The sequence below is a fragment of the Diabrotica undecimpunctata genome, unplaced genomic scaffold (assembly GCF_040954645.1).
Source record: "Diabrotica undecimpunctata isolate CICGRU unplaced genomic scaffold, icDiaUnde3 ctg00002589.1, whole genome shotgun sequence".
Classification (NCBI taxonomy): domain Eukaryota; kingdom Metazoa; phylum Arthropoda; class Insecta; order Coleoptera; family Chrysomelidae; genus Diabrotica; species Diabrotica undecimpunctata.
This window is the reverse complement of record NW_027313796.1, coordinates 1-16,676: the sequence shown is the minus strand read 5'-3', so window position 1 is coordinate 16,676 and position 16,676 is coordinate 1. Positions and strand designations below refer to the sequence as shown.

The window sequence follows — 16,676 nt, the reverse complement described above, 5'->3', positions numbered from 1 at the left end:
TATTTAATGTGACATTGCCTATACCTAAAATTGCGTAGAAAAGAATTATAGAGAAATATTTGCGAAAAAATGAAGAAAATGGCCCAAAAATGGTGTGAGTGGCAAACTTTGAAAAATCGTATCTCGGATACTATGAATCCTAAAGACTTCTACTAAACGTCATTTTAAAAAAGAAGGATATAAGTTGTTTTCCGTTCCTGTTTTTCTTTACTTCGATTTTTTTCTTTAAAAGATGACATTTCGATAGGAAATTAAATTTTGAATAACTTTCGTATATATAACAAAAATTTGGGGGTCCATTGACCATATGAAATAATAAAACCCATTTAACGTTTCTAAAGTACATAATCAATAGCCTAAATCGTTGAGAAATTTTGTGATTGGCAGTGTGTTGTGTGAGGGGCAAGGGCACTTTCGGTAGTCTAAAAACACAGCTTCTATCAATAAACCAAACATTTCCATTGCTTGCATTTGACCCCGATGTCATTGTAGAGAAATCATTTTACAGGGAACGAGTTATCATTTGATGTTATGTGTCTGGGCATGTGATTACTGGTCCTTATTTTGTTGAAGATAAACTCGTGCATCCAGTTACTGTTAATATTTTTTTAAAAACAGAATAATTTTTCAAGACTTCGCATACCCAGCTCACTCACTTGATCTAACAGCACCTGTTGCATTTTTTTAGAACATCCTAAAGGAATTTAGGAAAGGGCAATATTTAAGTTAGAAGTTTTGCTTTTGAACATGTTAATCAAGTAAATTCAAAAGTAAATACAATTTTCACTTTCGGTAGTGTATATTTTGGCAGATACTGTATTTACTTTTACTATTTTTGAATTATTTTTAATTTGAATATTTGACATTGTTGGGATGTAAAACAAAATAACAAAACAAAAACTGTTAAAAATAAACTTTATTGTTATAATAAATTAAAAAATAAAAGTTACGTATACAAATTAAAAAATGGTGTAAAAGTTAAAAAAATAAATAAATTACTTTCCAAGGATAATTTTGCGACCAGCACCCATGTTTTGTCCGGCTTGGGAAGCTCCCTTGTTTTGACCAGCTTGGAGCCCAATCATAGTCTCACCAGCTCTAAGTTGTTCTTCAGTGAATTCTCTTTTGTTTTCGTCAGCGGGTTTGGGTCCTAGGTATGGTCCTTTCCATTCAGCGTGCTTGTAGGTCTGTCTGCCAAGAGCAAAGAGAGTATTGGTTATTTGGGCGATATCTTTCTTCTCCCACAGGTCGACGGTTTGGAAAACGTCGATGTCGGCGACACCGTAGGCCTTGATTGCCGCTTGGAAGCTGAAATAAAATTAAACATTAGTTCCAATATATTCAAGGATTGGAAGGCATAAAATTAATAAATCAGAATATAAATGGTAGAGTAATAATCATAACAACATATTTTTACAGCTATTTATTTTCCTCACATTGTATTTAACATATATGCAGTGTAAAATAAAACGTGAATGGGAAAATGTATTTATCAACATAGAGTCATATAATAAAGAAATTTAAAAACAATAAGGTCGAGCGCCAACGACGCAACGGTTTCCAAATAACGGTTGAAGACTAGTTAAAAACTTTTAGGCGGATTGCCTCTTGGACAAATCTCCGTGCATTTACGCTGCCGACGCTAACAAAATAGTTGCGACTACAATCGGTTTCAGACCGTAGTTTTAAAACAGTTGAACTCGACGTAAAGCGCCAGGGACGGAAAGAAATATTAAAACATGGAGGATCCGAACTCTGGAAAAAAATTTATTATCCCATCATAATAACATGGACCAAGGAGCAAATGTCGGAGGAATGGGTAGTTGGCCATATACAGCCAATATTATAAGAAAGTAGATAAGAGGGAATGCCAGAATTATAGGTCAATTACATTGCTAAATGTAGTATATAAAATTCTTTTCGGTATTATCTATAATAGATTGTTGGAGTACTCTGAGAATATAATCAGTGATTACCAAAATGAATTTAGACCAAATAGAGTCACTACAAAGAATATATTCATACTAAGACTAATTCAAGAAAAGCTTATGAATACGCCATAGAGCTATATATATATGTATATACTTTAAACAAACTTTTGCTAGTTTTAAAAGAGATAAAGTATTGAAAATTATCGTAATCTAGGCATACCTAACCTAGGCAAACCTTCAAAAGTCACAGTTAGAGAAGATGGAGAACAGACCCCCCTTTTTGACATCAAGGTGGGAGTGAGACGCACTATTACTGCATATGCAGATTATGTAGCTATCATTAGTAGAAGGAAGCAACGACTAATGGAAGTGTTCAAGGAAAAAAGAAGGTTTAAAATAAGCGTAATAGAAACCAAGAACATGACCGTTAAAAGAACCTGACACTTGACAAAGAAAATGATATCTCAATAGACAACTATATCATCGAAAGTGTGGATGCCTTCATATACCTGGGCACGGAAATTAATTAAAAGAATTCTGTAAGTAGCGAAATAAATACACGTGTTTCCAGTAGGAATAGTAAACACTATGCTAATAAAGGATTGGTGACATTGACGTTATTAGATAAAAGAATCAAAAGATTATCTACAGAACATTAATTAGGTTTGTAATAACATATGGTGGTGCCATTGAACACATTCGGGAGAAAGATACTGAGAAAAGTATACGGCCCATTGCAAGAGAAAGATGGCACATGGAAAATGAAGAGAAACGACGAGATTAATGAATTGAATGAGGAGCACGATATTGATAAAGATAAGCTTTATTAAATTCTATGGTCTGTCATAGCCGAGACATGTGTCCAGATACAAGAATATACAAAATCAACAAAGAAAATATTACAATGAAAGCCGATAGGAAGACGAAAAAAAAGGAAGAGCCAGAACGAGATCCATGTTGGATGATGTAAAAGACGACCTGAAAACTATGAATGTAAGACAATGGAGGAGAAGGGCACAGGTGTGGTCTCAATGGAAGGACATAGCCAGATATGCAAAGGTTCCACCCAGGGTTATAATTCTAAAAGAAGAAGAAGAAACATTATTAGCAAAATAGATTTTTAAAATTTTTATAACTCAAAGATTAATCCATTTATACAGGTATATATATAAAAAGGAGTGTTTCAAATAACTAACGACTGACAACTTTACAAACATATCTCGGACGATTTATCAAATAATTAATATCTGTCCGTTTTAAAAATAAATTTGAAACATTCACACCTCTCAAAAATGCGAAGAATCAAGAGTATAATATTACGTTGCTTTGAAAATAGTCGTGGTAAAATAAATCAACTAAAAATACAGATGAACAGCACCGAAAATTTTCAATATTTTGTTAAGGCGTAGATTTAATTTTAGATTAACACGCGAACAAAATCCAGAAGAAAATTATTTGTTAAGTGCGCGTGAATGCTGCGTCCAAAATAGATTTTTCTCGAATAGTGGAAATTTAAATTTTCTGAACGATTGCTTACAATAAAAAAGGAGTTTAGTTAAACAGTATGTTATTGCTTTTTAGACAGAAATAGAAACTTGTTTATTATTTTCATTTATTGTTTGTAATTCGTTTTTTATCGATGGCATTTAACAATTTTTAATGTATCTACTTGTGTAACTTTTCCAGTATTCTTTTAAAAATAGTTTGGTAAAGGATATATATTTTTTGTTTATGCATTTCACTCTTCGTTAACCGAATTTGACTAGTTCCACCACTTATTAAAATAAAAAATAAACTTTAAAGGTATAAACCAGTTCTAGTAAGAATTATAGTACTTCTTCTTCTAGTATAGTCTTTTATGGTACCTATCCATAACGGACTAGACACTAACAAGGCTATTTTGGCTGTATTTATCGCTGCTTTAAAAAGTCCGGTGGTGGATTTTCGTAGATTATGAAGACGAAATATTCTTCTTCTTCTTGGACCTTTTTCTCCATGCACCTTACCTAAAAGTATGGTCCGAAGTAGGTTGTATCGTTGTTCATTACGTATTATCTGGCTTAGTTATTCCAGTTTGCGACGTTTTATGGTTATGGCCATATTCTGAATCTGAATAAAACTTATTCGTGCGGAACATGCTCCCATAACACCATATTTGAAATATTTCGAGTCTTTTCAGAGATGCTTCAGTTAAGGTCCATGACTCCATATAGAAGAGAGAATACGTAGCATTTTAGTAAACGAACTTTTATTTCCAATTTTATATCGTGACTTGCCTTCTCTATCCTTATCTTAATTTAGTCGATTGTTCTCACGGTTCGTTTAAATTTATACCCAGATACCCTTCCAGATTGTCTGCAAAAGTAAAAGTTTCATCAGTGTATCTTATGTTGTTTAGTGGTTCTCAATTTATAGGTACTCCCTCATCTATATCAGTTTTTAGGCTCATAATGTGCTTTAATTATTTATTAAGCAATACCTTCCGTGGCATACTAGAAGACTAAAAACGGTCGTTACTTTCATTGACCCATCAGCAGCATATGATGCCGTCTGAAGTAAAGAACTAATCTGCAAGCTAGGCAGTGCCATTTCGTGTCAAAAAATAGTATCATTAATGGCATGCTTATCAACAAACCCTTTTAAGTTACGATAAAATAAAGCTCAGCAATGGACTGCCTCAGGGATCTGTACTGGCATCCTTGGAAGTTTGCTGTTTCTATCTAAATAATGCACAGGCCAACAAAAAGCTCTCCGTGTACTGTAAAAATAGAGAACTAACTCACAACTAAAGATCAAAATATCTTAGAACAACGCTTGATATAACCTTGAGCTTGAAAGAACACCTACAAAAAATAGCAGAAAAACTAAAAAACGGGAAACAATATAATCCAAAAGCTATGTTGCACCACATGGAGTTCCTCTACCTTCGTATTTACATCATCTGCTCTTGGACTTGTATAATTAGCAGTTAAATATATCTACTCGTTATGGAACAACAAAGAACGCATAAAATTGGTAACATCAAATTAAACTAGACAATGCGATTGATCTCAGTTATAATTATACCAAAACCAAAATGTTAGTTTCCCTTTCTGAGACATATCCTACCGCCGAAACTACGAAGAAGTTATTTTCTTCTCAGAGAATATAAGAAAATGCAGGCTAACCACCAATCTCTCATCTACCTTTACAAACTTGATACCAAAATAAACAGACTGCCATTCAAATATCCTTTATTGTTAAAGTTCAACTCCTTATATCAGGAACATTTCAGTGTAACAAACGCCTGGAAAGACACTGGAAGAGCGACTTACCACAGAAAATACACCAAATGGACTGTATCGACCAGAACCGCCAGGTTTTAAAACTGCCCCGAAATACATGAAACAAGGCTGAATAGATTAAGAATGAACAAAGGTAGATGTACTAGCTTACCTAGATGGGAAGAATGCCTTTACTGCTGAGCGTGACTGTGCTGCGCAACTACAAGCCTTTTTTGAGACAGATTTATATAGTTAGGCTCCCTGAGAAGCAACAATGGCAATTTTTCCTCAGAAATCATGCTCAGTCTAGCAATGGCCCAAACCGCAAAAAAATATGCAAATACCGAATGATAACAAAGAATATTAAGTTCAGTTTGGTCCATGCCCTTATTTTTTCCGTTACGCAACTGAAGCATGGACTCACAAAAAAATCGATAGGAGTAAGGTCGAAGCTTTCAAGATGTGGGTATAAAGAAAATTCTAGGCTTGTCCTAAACAGAACATAGAACTAACCTGTCAAATCTGGAAGAGCTGCATGTAAGAAACAGGTTATTAAAAAAAGTAAACGGAGTATACCTAATTTACTTTGGCCACATAGCTTGAAGAACAGAAACCATTAAACTTTTGGTAGTAGAAGGAAAGGTAGAAGGCCGAAGACCAAGAGAAAGACGCCCAACACGATGGGGAGATTAAATAAAGACTCTGAAAAAAACAAAACCCTTTTCACCTTGTCTTTTATGGTAATTGATAGAATTGCAATACAATGCTAAAAATATTTATTTGTTAAAAGTTATAGATGAACCTATAGAAATAAATAAAGCTATCCCAAAAGTAACAACGTATGACAAAATATTTATTTAATCGGTAAGATAGTTTCGAAACAAAAAGCCATTTTATTGTTGCTTCCTAATAAGACAGAGAAGATTATTTTTCACGTTAAGAACGGCTCTGAATAATTGTTCTGATGGGACTTATTAAGTCGAAATACGTATCAACAGATACATAGACGCTTTGGACGTGAAATCAAATCTTTTCTGTCTTTTTCATACTATTTATTTAATATTTATTCTGGTAAAAAACACGAAAAATAAATAGATTCGCCGATGTAATTAATAAATAATTAAATATAACAGCAATAAACTGAGAAAAATTTGAGTAGTATTAGATAAGGAAAGATATTTAACTTGTAAAGAATCTATCATTATATACAGTGTGTTCCTAAAGTATGGAATACATTCGATATTTCCTAAATAAAAAGCCTTTTAAAAAAATCTAAAACACGTAGATTTTTAAATTTAATGTTCTACATTTTACAATAAAATTTCATTATACAAGGTGATACACATTAAAGTGATGACGTCATTAGCTCTTTTTTTTAATATAACACCCTACATTTTAGGACATTTTTAGATCGATAAAAATGAGCTGATTCCAAAAAGTAAAATACTGGGGGTCTATCGGGTTTTATTTTGAAAGATGCGCTTAGAAAATTAATTTTTATTGATTTATAATATTAAATTATAAATAAATTATAAAAAATAACTGGAAAGTAATCCAGTAATTAATACATGACTTAATCCTAAATGTTCGAATTGTAGCCCTTGTTGTATTTGACAGTAACCCAAACTTTGTACAAATTCTTGTAGAACCTTGTTTATACTTTCTTGAGAAATATTGTTTATTTCTTTACGAATTCTTGTTTTTAAGTCTCCAATATATGTATGTAGGTTTCGTTTTATAAACAACATTCTTTAAATGACCCCACATAAATTAATCCAAAGGATTGAGCTCAGGCGACCTCGCTGGCCATTCAATATGTCCACATCTTCCAATCCACCTGTTCGGAAAAATTTTGTTTAGGTACCTTCGAACATCTAAAGCATAATCCTGGCGCACCATCCTGTTGAAACCATAAACTTTTATCAAAACTTCCAAGATTAATTGTACTGGGGAGTAAATTAACTAAAGTAGATACGAGGTACCCACTTAAACACTGAAGGTATGCTGGCCCGTTCTGGCCATCTTCTTCAAAAGCAAGTAGAACATCTAATGTTGTAACATAATTTACAGAGGAACGACCTGATTTGCACGCATTTTCAACCGTACCAGTTTCTCGAAATTTCTTTTCAATCTTACTTACTGTTGACTGCGTGATGGGTATTTCTGGATAATTATCATTAAATAAATTACACACTTCCATCTGAGTTGGCGATTTGTCTCCATACCTAATCATCATGAGTATTTCAATTTTTTGCTTTACACTCAAATTCATTTCTACTTAAAATTAATTCCAAGCAATAATACAGAACATTCACGAAATAATACAATTATTTTACTACTTAATTTTTATTGAACGTTACTACTTTTTTGCAATTGATAATAAATAATTTATTTTCTAAGCGTATCTTTCAAATTATATCCATTAGACCCGAGTATTATACTTTTTGAAATCAGCTCATTTTTATTGATCTAAAAATGTCCGAAAATAGAGGGTGTTACATTTAAAAAATGAGCCGATGACGTCGTTACTGTAATGTGTATTACCTTGTCTAATCAAATTTTATTGTAAAATGTAGAACATTAAATTTAAAAATCGACGTGTTTTAGATTTTTTTAAAAAGGTTTTTCATTTAGGAAATATCGAATTTATTCCATATTTAATGGACACACTATATACAATATACCATATATAATCCTTTTCACTGCACCATACTAAGTTTTCTTGGTTACTTCCTGCTTTTATTTTATTTTTTCTTTTCAACAATACTCTTTTGACTCATCTTTAGTTTGACATTCTCATTAAGTGACGCATTCTCCTAGCCCTGCGTGTGCATATCTCTATAATTTCAATTCTTACATATACTTATAGATTCTTTGTTCGTCATTATATTCTTTGTATCGCTTTGATACGTTCAAGCTTATATAGCAGTACTTTTCGTTTATTTATCTCTTATTTCATTTCAGCTTATTTGATCATGGTCACACTCTTACTTGTAGTTTGAACTGCTTGTGTTATTATCGTCATATTTTCCGAATTTTGTTGCTCTAGATACATCACTACGAACTACATCTTATCACTGATCAAAAACAAAAGTCAAGGATATCACAACAAAAATTGCCAAACTCAAATGGAGCTTCGCTGGCTACACTGCTAGACAAAAAGTCCAACGTTGGAACAGTACAATAGAATATTGGACTAAGAGGAAGATCACAGATGGGATCAAACAGTAGCAATAATTAAATTGGATGTATGTTGCTTAGGATAGAGATAAATGGAAAGAGTTGGGGGAGAAGGCTAAGAAAAAGATACTTCACTTCCCTTCTGTATCTATTGATGTTAAAGCTTCTGTTGCTAGACTCTAGAAAAGATCCTTATTATTTTAGCGATATTTTTATACGTGCTCCCAAATGATAAAACTTATTTATCTATTCAAACTCAAACAAAATAACCAAATTCATTGTTTATTTTCGAGTGATCTTTTCTGAAAATTTTGTATATTTTTTTTTCTTAAATCGCGTCTGCATTTTCCTTTTTTCCTACTTTTTCTTTTTTGCTTTGATTTCTTTTAATTTAAAAATAAACCATAGATTTTTTCTCTATTTAAAATTAGTTTAAATTTTTTTTGTCTTTTTTAAATTAAGGCGATAGTAAAAAAATTTGAATTTTAAATCTTTTAAACTTCTGCTAAAAGAATCCAATGAATCAGCAAATATATTTTTAGAATTTAATATACTTAAAGTTATAGTGGACATAAATATTTACTTTAGATTTAGATCACAAGTATTTTTAGACAACAAAATTAATTCTGGAACGTAGAAGAATATCATAAAGTATGATAAAAATGTCTTTGCTTGAATGATTTTATATATATATATATATATATATATATATATATATATATATATATATATATATATATATATATATATATATATATATATATATATGTATATATATATATATATATATATATATATATATATATATATATATATATATATAATTGTATATATCCATATTTACCCATTTATTTGATATTTGCGTATGATCTTAATAATATAGTGATTTGTATGGTAAAACTCTTGGCTATATTAATCCATATTTGATAGCTACTTATGATCGAATGAGTTATGATCACTTACTTGTTGATGTTTTCCATCATCTTGAATTGTCCACCAGATGTGTTGATTTTGGCGACTGATCCTGGAGCCAACTTGTTGATAAGTTGGCAGAGGACAGTTCCGTCACGGATGACATCTTCGTAGGCTTCACCTGGAGGGAATTTGGCTCCAAGGATAGCCTCGATCCATTCTTGAGCTTCTTTGTCTTGTTGGGGGTCGCGTTTAGCGGCGAGCTGAAGGAAAGATTTACATGAATAATATTGAAAAAAATTAATAATTTAAAAATCTATCTAACCAACAGCATATTGGGTTCTTTTTATTTGTTACAGTTAAGAACTGGACAATATTTTTAGATTTAAGAAACATACTACTACAAAACAAAGAAAATATTGTCTAACACTGAGTTAAAATCTGGCTCAAAATTGCATAAACACGCTTTAATTTAGCAAAAATATTTATTTCCTCAGACACTCAAGCTGCACCAACGACTGTAAACATTGTTATGGTTGCCAGAGCATAAAGGAATTATTGAAACTAAGGCGCTGATAGTTTTCTAAAGAATAAGTAAAGACTCAGCAACTGCTCAGTGAGAGCAAAGACTAATCAAACAATCACATAGTGGGAGATTTCATAAAACTGGAAAAAGAATTTAGTGTACGTCACTAGAAAATATTAGAAACCAAAGTTAAAAGAGAGGTTATTACAGCTTTGTGCTTGCAACGTTCTAAAAATACTCTAGAGTTTCAGACTCAAAGTAATCACAGATGAATAAATCTCTTTAGAAATGAAAGAGGTTTAAAATCGTTATCCGAAACGGATATAAGGCTTCCTTAGGCTCCCAGATCCATTGAAGTAAACATATATGTAGGATACATACAAAAGATATTGCAGGTCACATTTTGGAAATACCAAGATCAATTTCAGATCCAGAACGAGATTTTAGGACACCTTCATTGTAAAATAGACTAGGATAGATTGTCATACCTACTATTTAAACTTGCACTGGAAAAGTAATTCAAGAGATCCAGAATATCCAGATATCATTATCAGGTCCAATATTGCTTAACTCAAGTTTTTGGGTCATTAAGGATGTCTGCACTAAAAATTAGATTAAAAATATTTGGACATTAAATGTCCAAAACACGAAACATATTTTATGTGTGTCTTTAGATTTAGTAATAAGATATCTTGAATGGTAAATAGAAATAGAGAGTGTGGACAAATATGAATGTTATTGAAGCGTCTGTGAGAAAAAATTGTTTTTGCTAATATAGATTACTAAGGCTTGAACACAAATGCCTTTAAAGTTCATCACAAAAAATATACTGGAAGTCTACAGAACACTACTAATGTCAGTGTTAATATATGTAGTAGAAATAAAACGACCAAGAACTTCTTAAGCGTGTGGTTGGAATATTCTAAAAAAAATGTATGTCACAAAGAGTTATATAGAAGTTTTTGGGGAGACTTACGTTGTGAAACTTATTATGATACAGGTTTAAAATGGATAGAGCAAGTAATCCGGAGAGAAAAAGACTCAATAATCAGAAATGTCTTCGCTACAACAAAAAAAGAAGACTGAAATTATTTTCCAGAGACTGGGAAAAAAGGATTACTTTAAAGTAAAGTAAGGCTGTATAAAATTGAAAAATTAGTAAAAAATTGTATATCTAGACCATTAACTATGTTATGTTTGTACCGATATATAAGACACCTAGTAGCCTAGCTAGTAAAAACAGGAGCATTAACATTACCTAGGGAAACAAAATGCTTTTAAGAAACCAGTTACTTAGTTTAAGAAATTATTGAATAGTAAAAAACAGTTCAGAACGGATACTAGCGGGAAAAATTGAATTGAAAAGATAAATGAAAATTATTAAATTTTAAGAACTTATTTATAAAATGTTTGTTAAAACATCATATTTTATAAAACATAACTCTACAAAGTGTATTTTAATTTAAAAGAAAAATTTAAAAAATAAATAAAACAATATGCACTTTATTATTATTATCCAAAAAATGTCTATATGGGATATATTTTTTAAAAATAAATAAATTGATAAAAAATAAATTTTAATTAAAAAACAACTTACTTTGTTACGGACTTGACGTTCTAGAGACATTTTTGTTGGATATGTGTTATTCTGAATTCACTGATGTTGAAAATTTTCCAACTTTCAAAGAACTGGATAAATATTTTAGGTGCGGGCTTTTTATATCGGCTATCCTTTTTCCACACAAGTCCCACTCAAACGGGCGTCGCTCGTCACCGTTTCAAAACGTAGCGTCTCTCGGATCTCCCTATATTTAGAAAATTATTCACTTTATTGAGACTATTTTACTGGATAAGTTGTTATTAAACATCCAAGAACGCCATGACGTAGCGAGAAATCGACTGAAATTAAGAAATCCACTATTTTTTAGCTAAATTCATTATTAAGAAAATATTTCAGACGCGTAGGTGTCTTAAATAAATATTTTCGAAACGATTTTTAATTATTTCTAATAATTTACTAAAAAAATCAGGGTTTATAGGATTATTTAAAATCGTAATATTGTATTATTTGCATAACTTAATAAAAATTTTATATCAATTACGTAGGTATAATCAGAGAACTCGATAATAGAAGTAAAAAAACAAAACAGACGCTTTATTTACAGTACTCTCTCTTTTCTCATACGTTTTCGTCTTCTAGGTCTTCCCCTCCTTCGCGTTTCCCCTCCTTCGCGTAGGTGTTTCACTTTCGAATTTATTTTGGTAGTCGTTCCTAGCCACTACCGGTACGTGGTCAAAATATAACTAACTGTTTTGTAAAGGAGAATAACAAACTGCTTTTTATGGAAAGACAGAATTTTTTTTAATTTGATAACTCTTGCTGCCATGGCAATAAAGAACAACAAACAGATTGCATTTTTGTTTATGTTACTAGAACAAAAATTAGACAAAGATCCCCTGCACATTTCAGTTAAAATTGCTGAAACTTTTCACATGCTAATTAAAAGTTTCTGGGTTACATAGGTTGAAAGTGTTTGTTTTTAGTGCATTTAAATAATATTTATTTACTAATATTATTAATATAATATACACCGACAATACAGTTCTAATGGCTAGCAATCTGAAAGACCTACAAGCCTTTTTAGAAAGAACATATATAGTCAGCAACCACTACGGACTGAGCATAAACATGAAAAAAATATATGATTGTAGGTAAAACCGGTACTAATCATAATAATATTCCTCCATTAAGAACACAGATCATCAAAGATAATAGTAAAAATATCATAACAAACCCAGACGGTATCGCAGAGGTGTGGAAACAATATTGCGAAATACTATTCTCTAACAACGACCCAGACAATAATATAGAGAAAAAAAGTTGATGAAAAAGAAAAGATGAAAAAGATGAAGATGAAAGCTGATGAAAAAGAACTTCAAATATTGAAATCAGAAATTGAGGCGGCAATTAAAAAGCTAAAATTCAGAAAAGCAGAAGAAGAAGATGGAATAACAGCTGAAACACTCAAAGAAATGAGAGAATTAGAGACGAAAGTAATGCTTGGAATTTGCAATGAGATCTGTAATACCGGAAAGTGGCCAAATGACTGGGATAAACTCACGTTTATTCCCATATATAAAAAAGGTTCACCGACAGATTGCAGTAATTACAGTACATTAGCATTGATATCACATGTGAGCAAAGTACTTCTAACCATTATCAGTGAAAGACTAAAATCAATTCTCTTACCACAAATTCCCCAAGAAAAATGCGGATTCGTCCCAGGTAGAGGAACAAGAGAACATATTCTTAATATTCGTCTAATTATCGAAAAATATCGAGAGTTTAACATAGAAACGTATTTATGCTTTGTTAACAAGGCCTTAGATGTCGTAAAATGGGATAAAATGTGGCATATACTTAAAGAAATGGGTACGCCAGAACATCTAAACTATTTATTTCAAAAACTTTCATATGGTATCGAAAAACTTTAAATTAAAATCTGGAGTTCGACGGGGATGCATAATATCCCATATTCTATTCAATATATATAGTGAACATATTATCCGTCAAGTTTTTGAGGAATGGCAAGGTGGAGCAACGATAGGAGAAGGAAAAATCAAAAACATACGTTATGCTGATGACACTGGGGTTATTGGGGATCTTGGGGTCATCACCAGAAGAACTGGAACAAATTATAAATAGGCTAGGCAGGGTGAGTACGGAATATGGTTTAAAAATAAATATGCAGAAAACCAAAGTAATGATTATCGATAGAATCAGAAACAATCAGTCAGGGATAAGAATCATGGCAGGTTACGAAGTGGTCAGGATATTTAATTACGTAGGCGTTATTACTAACAGTGGAGAGGATACGAAGACGAGATATGTCGACGCATTACAATGGCCAGATCGGCAACAGCCAAACTCACAAAAATTTAGAAGAACACTGACATCACAAAAAAAAAACACAAAATTTCGCCTTGTTCGAGCATTGATATTTCCTATCGCCACCTATGCTTCAGAAACTTGGACAATAAAAAAAGCCAATTCAAAGCGTATAATGTGGTCTAATGGCATTTGAAATGTGAGTGTACCGTAAAATTTTGCGCATACCAATGGAAAGACAGAATTTTTTTTTAATTTGATAATTCTTGCTGCCATGGCAATAAAGAACAACAAACAGATTTCATTTTTGTTTATGTTACTAGAACAAAAATTAGACAAAGATCCCCTGCACATTTCAGTTAAAATTGCTGAAACTTTGCACATGCTAATTAAAAGTTTCTGGGTTACATAGGTTGAAAGTGTTGATTTTTAGTGCATTTAAATAATATTTATTTGAATAGTATACAGTAAATATAATATACACCGACGATACAGTTCTAATGGCTAGCAATCTGTAAGACCTACAAGCCTTTTTAGAAAAAACATATATAGTCAGCAACCACTACGGACTGAGCATAAACATGAAAAAAATATATGATCGTAAGTAAAACCAATGTTAATCATAATAATATTCCTCCATTAAGAACACAGATCATCAAAGATAATAGTGGAAATACCATAACAAACCAAGACGATATCGCAGAGGTGTGGAAACAATATTGCGAAATACTATTCTCTAACAACGACCCAGACAATAATATAGAAAAAAAGTTATGAAAAAGAACTTCAATTATTAAAATCAGAAATTGAGGCGCCAATTAAAAAGCTAAAATTCAGAAAAGCAGAAGAAGTAGATGGAATAACAGCTGAAACACTCGAAGAAATGAGAGAATTAGAGACGAAAGTAATGTTTGGAATTTGCAATGAGATCTGTAATACCGGAAAGTGGCCAAATGACTGGGGTAAACTCACGTTTATTCCCATATATAAAAAAGGTTTACCGACAGATTGCAGTAGTTACAGTACATTAGCATTGATATCACACGTGAGCAAAGTACTTCTAACCATTATCAGTGAAAGACTAAAATCAATTCTCTTACCACAAGTTCCCCAAGAACAATGCGGATTCGTCCCAGGTAGAGGAACAAGAGAACATATTCTTAATATTCGTCAAATTATCAAAAAATATCGAGAGTTTAACATAGAAACATATTTATGCTTTGTTGACAAGGTTTTCGATGTCGTAAAATGGGATAAAATGTAGCATATACTTAGAGAAATGGGTACGCCAGAACATCTAATCTATTTATTTGAAAAACTTTCATATGGTTTCGAAAAACTTTAAATTAAAATCTGGAGTTCGACGGGGATGCTTCATATCCCAATATTCTATTCAATATATATAGTGATCATATTATCCGTCTAGTTTTTGAGGAATGGCAAGGTGGAGCAACGATAGGAGAAGGAAAAATCAAAAACTTACGTTATGCTGATGACACTGTTATATTGGCGTCATCACGAACTGAAACAAATTATGAATAGGCTAGGCACGGTGAGTACGGAATATGGTTTAAAAATAAATATGCAGAAAACCAAAGTAATGATTATCGATAGAATCAGAAACAATCAGTCAGAGATAAGAATCATGGCAGGTTACGATGTGGTCAGGATATTTAATTACGTAGGCTCTGTTATTACTAACAGTGGAGGATACGAAGACAAGATCTGTCGACGCATCACAATGGCCAAATCGGCAATAGCCAAACTCACAAAAATTTAGAAGAACACTGACATCACAAAAAAAAAACACAAAATTACGCCTTGTTCGAACATTGATATTCCCTACCGCCACATATGCTTCAGAAACTTGGACAATAAAAAGAGCCAATTCAAAGCGTATAATGGCATTTGAAATGTGAGTCTACCGTAAAATGTTGCGCATACCATGGACTGCCCATCGTACAAATACCTCAATTGTAGCAGAACTTAACATAAAAACTAGACTCATCACAACTATCAAATAAAATATACTGAGACATTTTGGACATAAAACTAGAAGAAGAGAAGGCATGGAGCGAATGATTGTTGAAGGTAACGTAGCGGGTAAAAGAGTCAGACGAAGATCTCCAGTACGATGGTCGGACCAAATAAATGAGATGACTGGTTACTCATCCTTTGAAGCAAAACAACACGCACATGAGAAATATTTGGACAGAAATAGACAAACAAATTACATGACGCCACTACATCCTTACGAAGAAGAAAAGATTGGGGAGGAGGAGAAAGAAATAACGACTATATCATAGAACCTTATCACTTTCCCTAATACTTAATAACATTTTCCTTAATACTTTCCGAAACATTTTTCTTAATCCAGGCTACACCAACCAAACCCATAGTAGCCCAAAGAACACTTGCTACTTGGACTGACTCTAAGAGACAAGGTTAGGAACGAACAAATACGAAGAAAGACAAGCATCACAAATGTCATAGAGCGCGTAGCATGGATAAAATGAAACTGGAGGGGCTATGTAGACAAAAGGAATGACGGGCGAGTAGATGGAACTAAAAAATTACAGTGTGGAGACCCCAAGCAGGCAGAAGAAACGGAGGTAGACCACCTACACGATAGACAGACGACGCCAAAACAATAGCTGAGAATTTGCTGCAGGAAGCTCAAGACCGACACAACTGGAAGAAATAAGGGTAGGCCTATATTCAACTTTGGACACAAAACGCTGAATGATGATAATAATTATAGACCAAATATATAATTATCAATATCTGAAAACAACACTACTTTCTATCCATAATCAAACCACAAGCATTAACAAGAGCATCGAAATAGCAAGAGCTGCATTTATCAAAATGAGATCATTTCTTACTAATAGATAGGAAACTAGAATATCTTGGTCATGAAATAAGAGGAGAAAGATCAGCCAATCATGCAGGGTAAAATACTCTGAGATAGCGCG

At 32.3% G+C, this 16,676-nt stretch overlaps 1 protein-coding gene across 1 annotated transcript; it reads right to left on the bottom strand.

Moving 5' to 3' along the window:
* Positions 1-898: 898 nt before the first annotated feature.
* Positions 899-11,570, bottom strand: LOC140432031 (muscle-specific protein 20-like). Its single transcript, XM_072519887.1, has 3 exons — positions 11,410-11,570; positions 9,338-9,549; positions 899-1,308 (listed from the first exon to the last, which is right to left on the bottom strand). The coding sequence occupies exons 1-3, from the start codon at positions 11,437-11,439 to the stop codon at positions 996-998; spliced, it is 555 nt and encodes a 184-aa protein (XP_072375988.1). The 5' UTR covers positions 11,440-11,570; the 3' UTR covers positions 899-995.
* Positions 11,571-16,676: the final 5,106 nt, after the last annotated feature.

What these genes read in the sequence shown, in the direction of transcription:
- LOC140432031 (XM_072519887.1), bottom strand. Translation starts at nt 11,439, where the DNA reads ATGTCTCTAGAACGTCAAGTCCGTAACAAA. An exon ending in AACGTCAAGTCCGTAACAAA is followed by an intron (nt 9,550 to 11,409) that starts GTAAGTTGTTTT and finishes TCTTTCCTTCAG; the next exon opens with CTCGCCGCTAAACGCGACCC. An exon ending in ATGATGGAAAACATCAACAA is followed by an intron (nt 1,309 to 9,337) that starts GTAAGTGATCAT and finishes ATTTTATTTCAG; the next exon opens with CTTCCAAGCGGCAATCAAGG.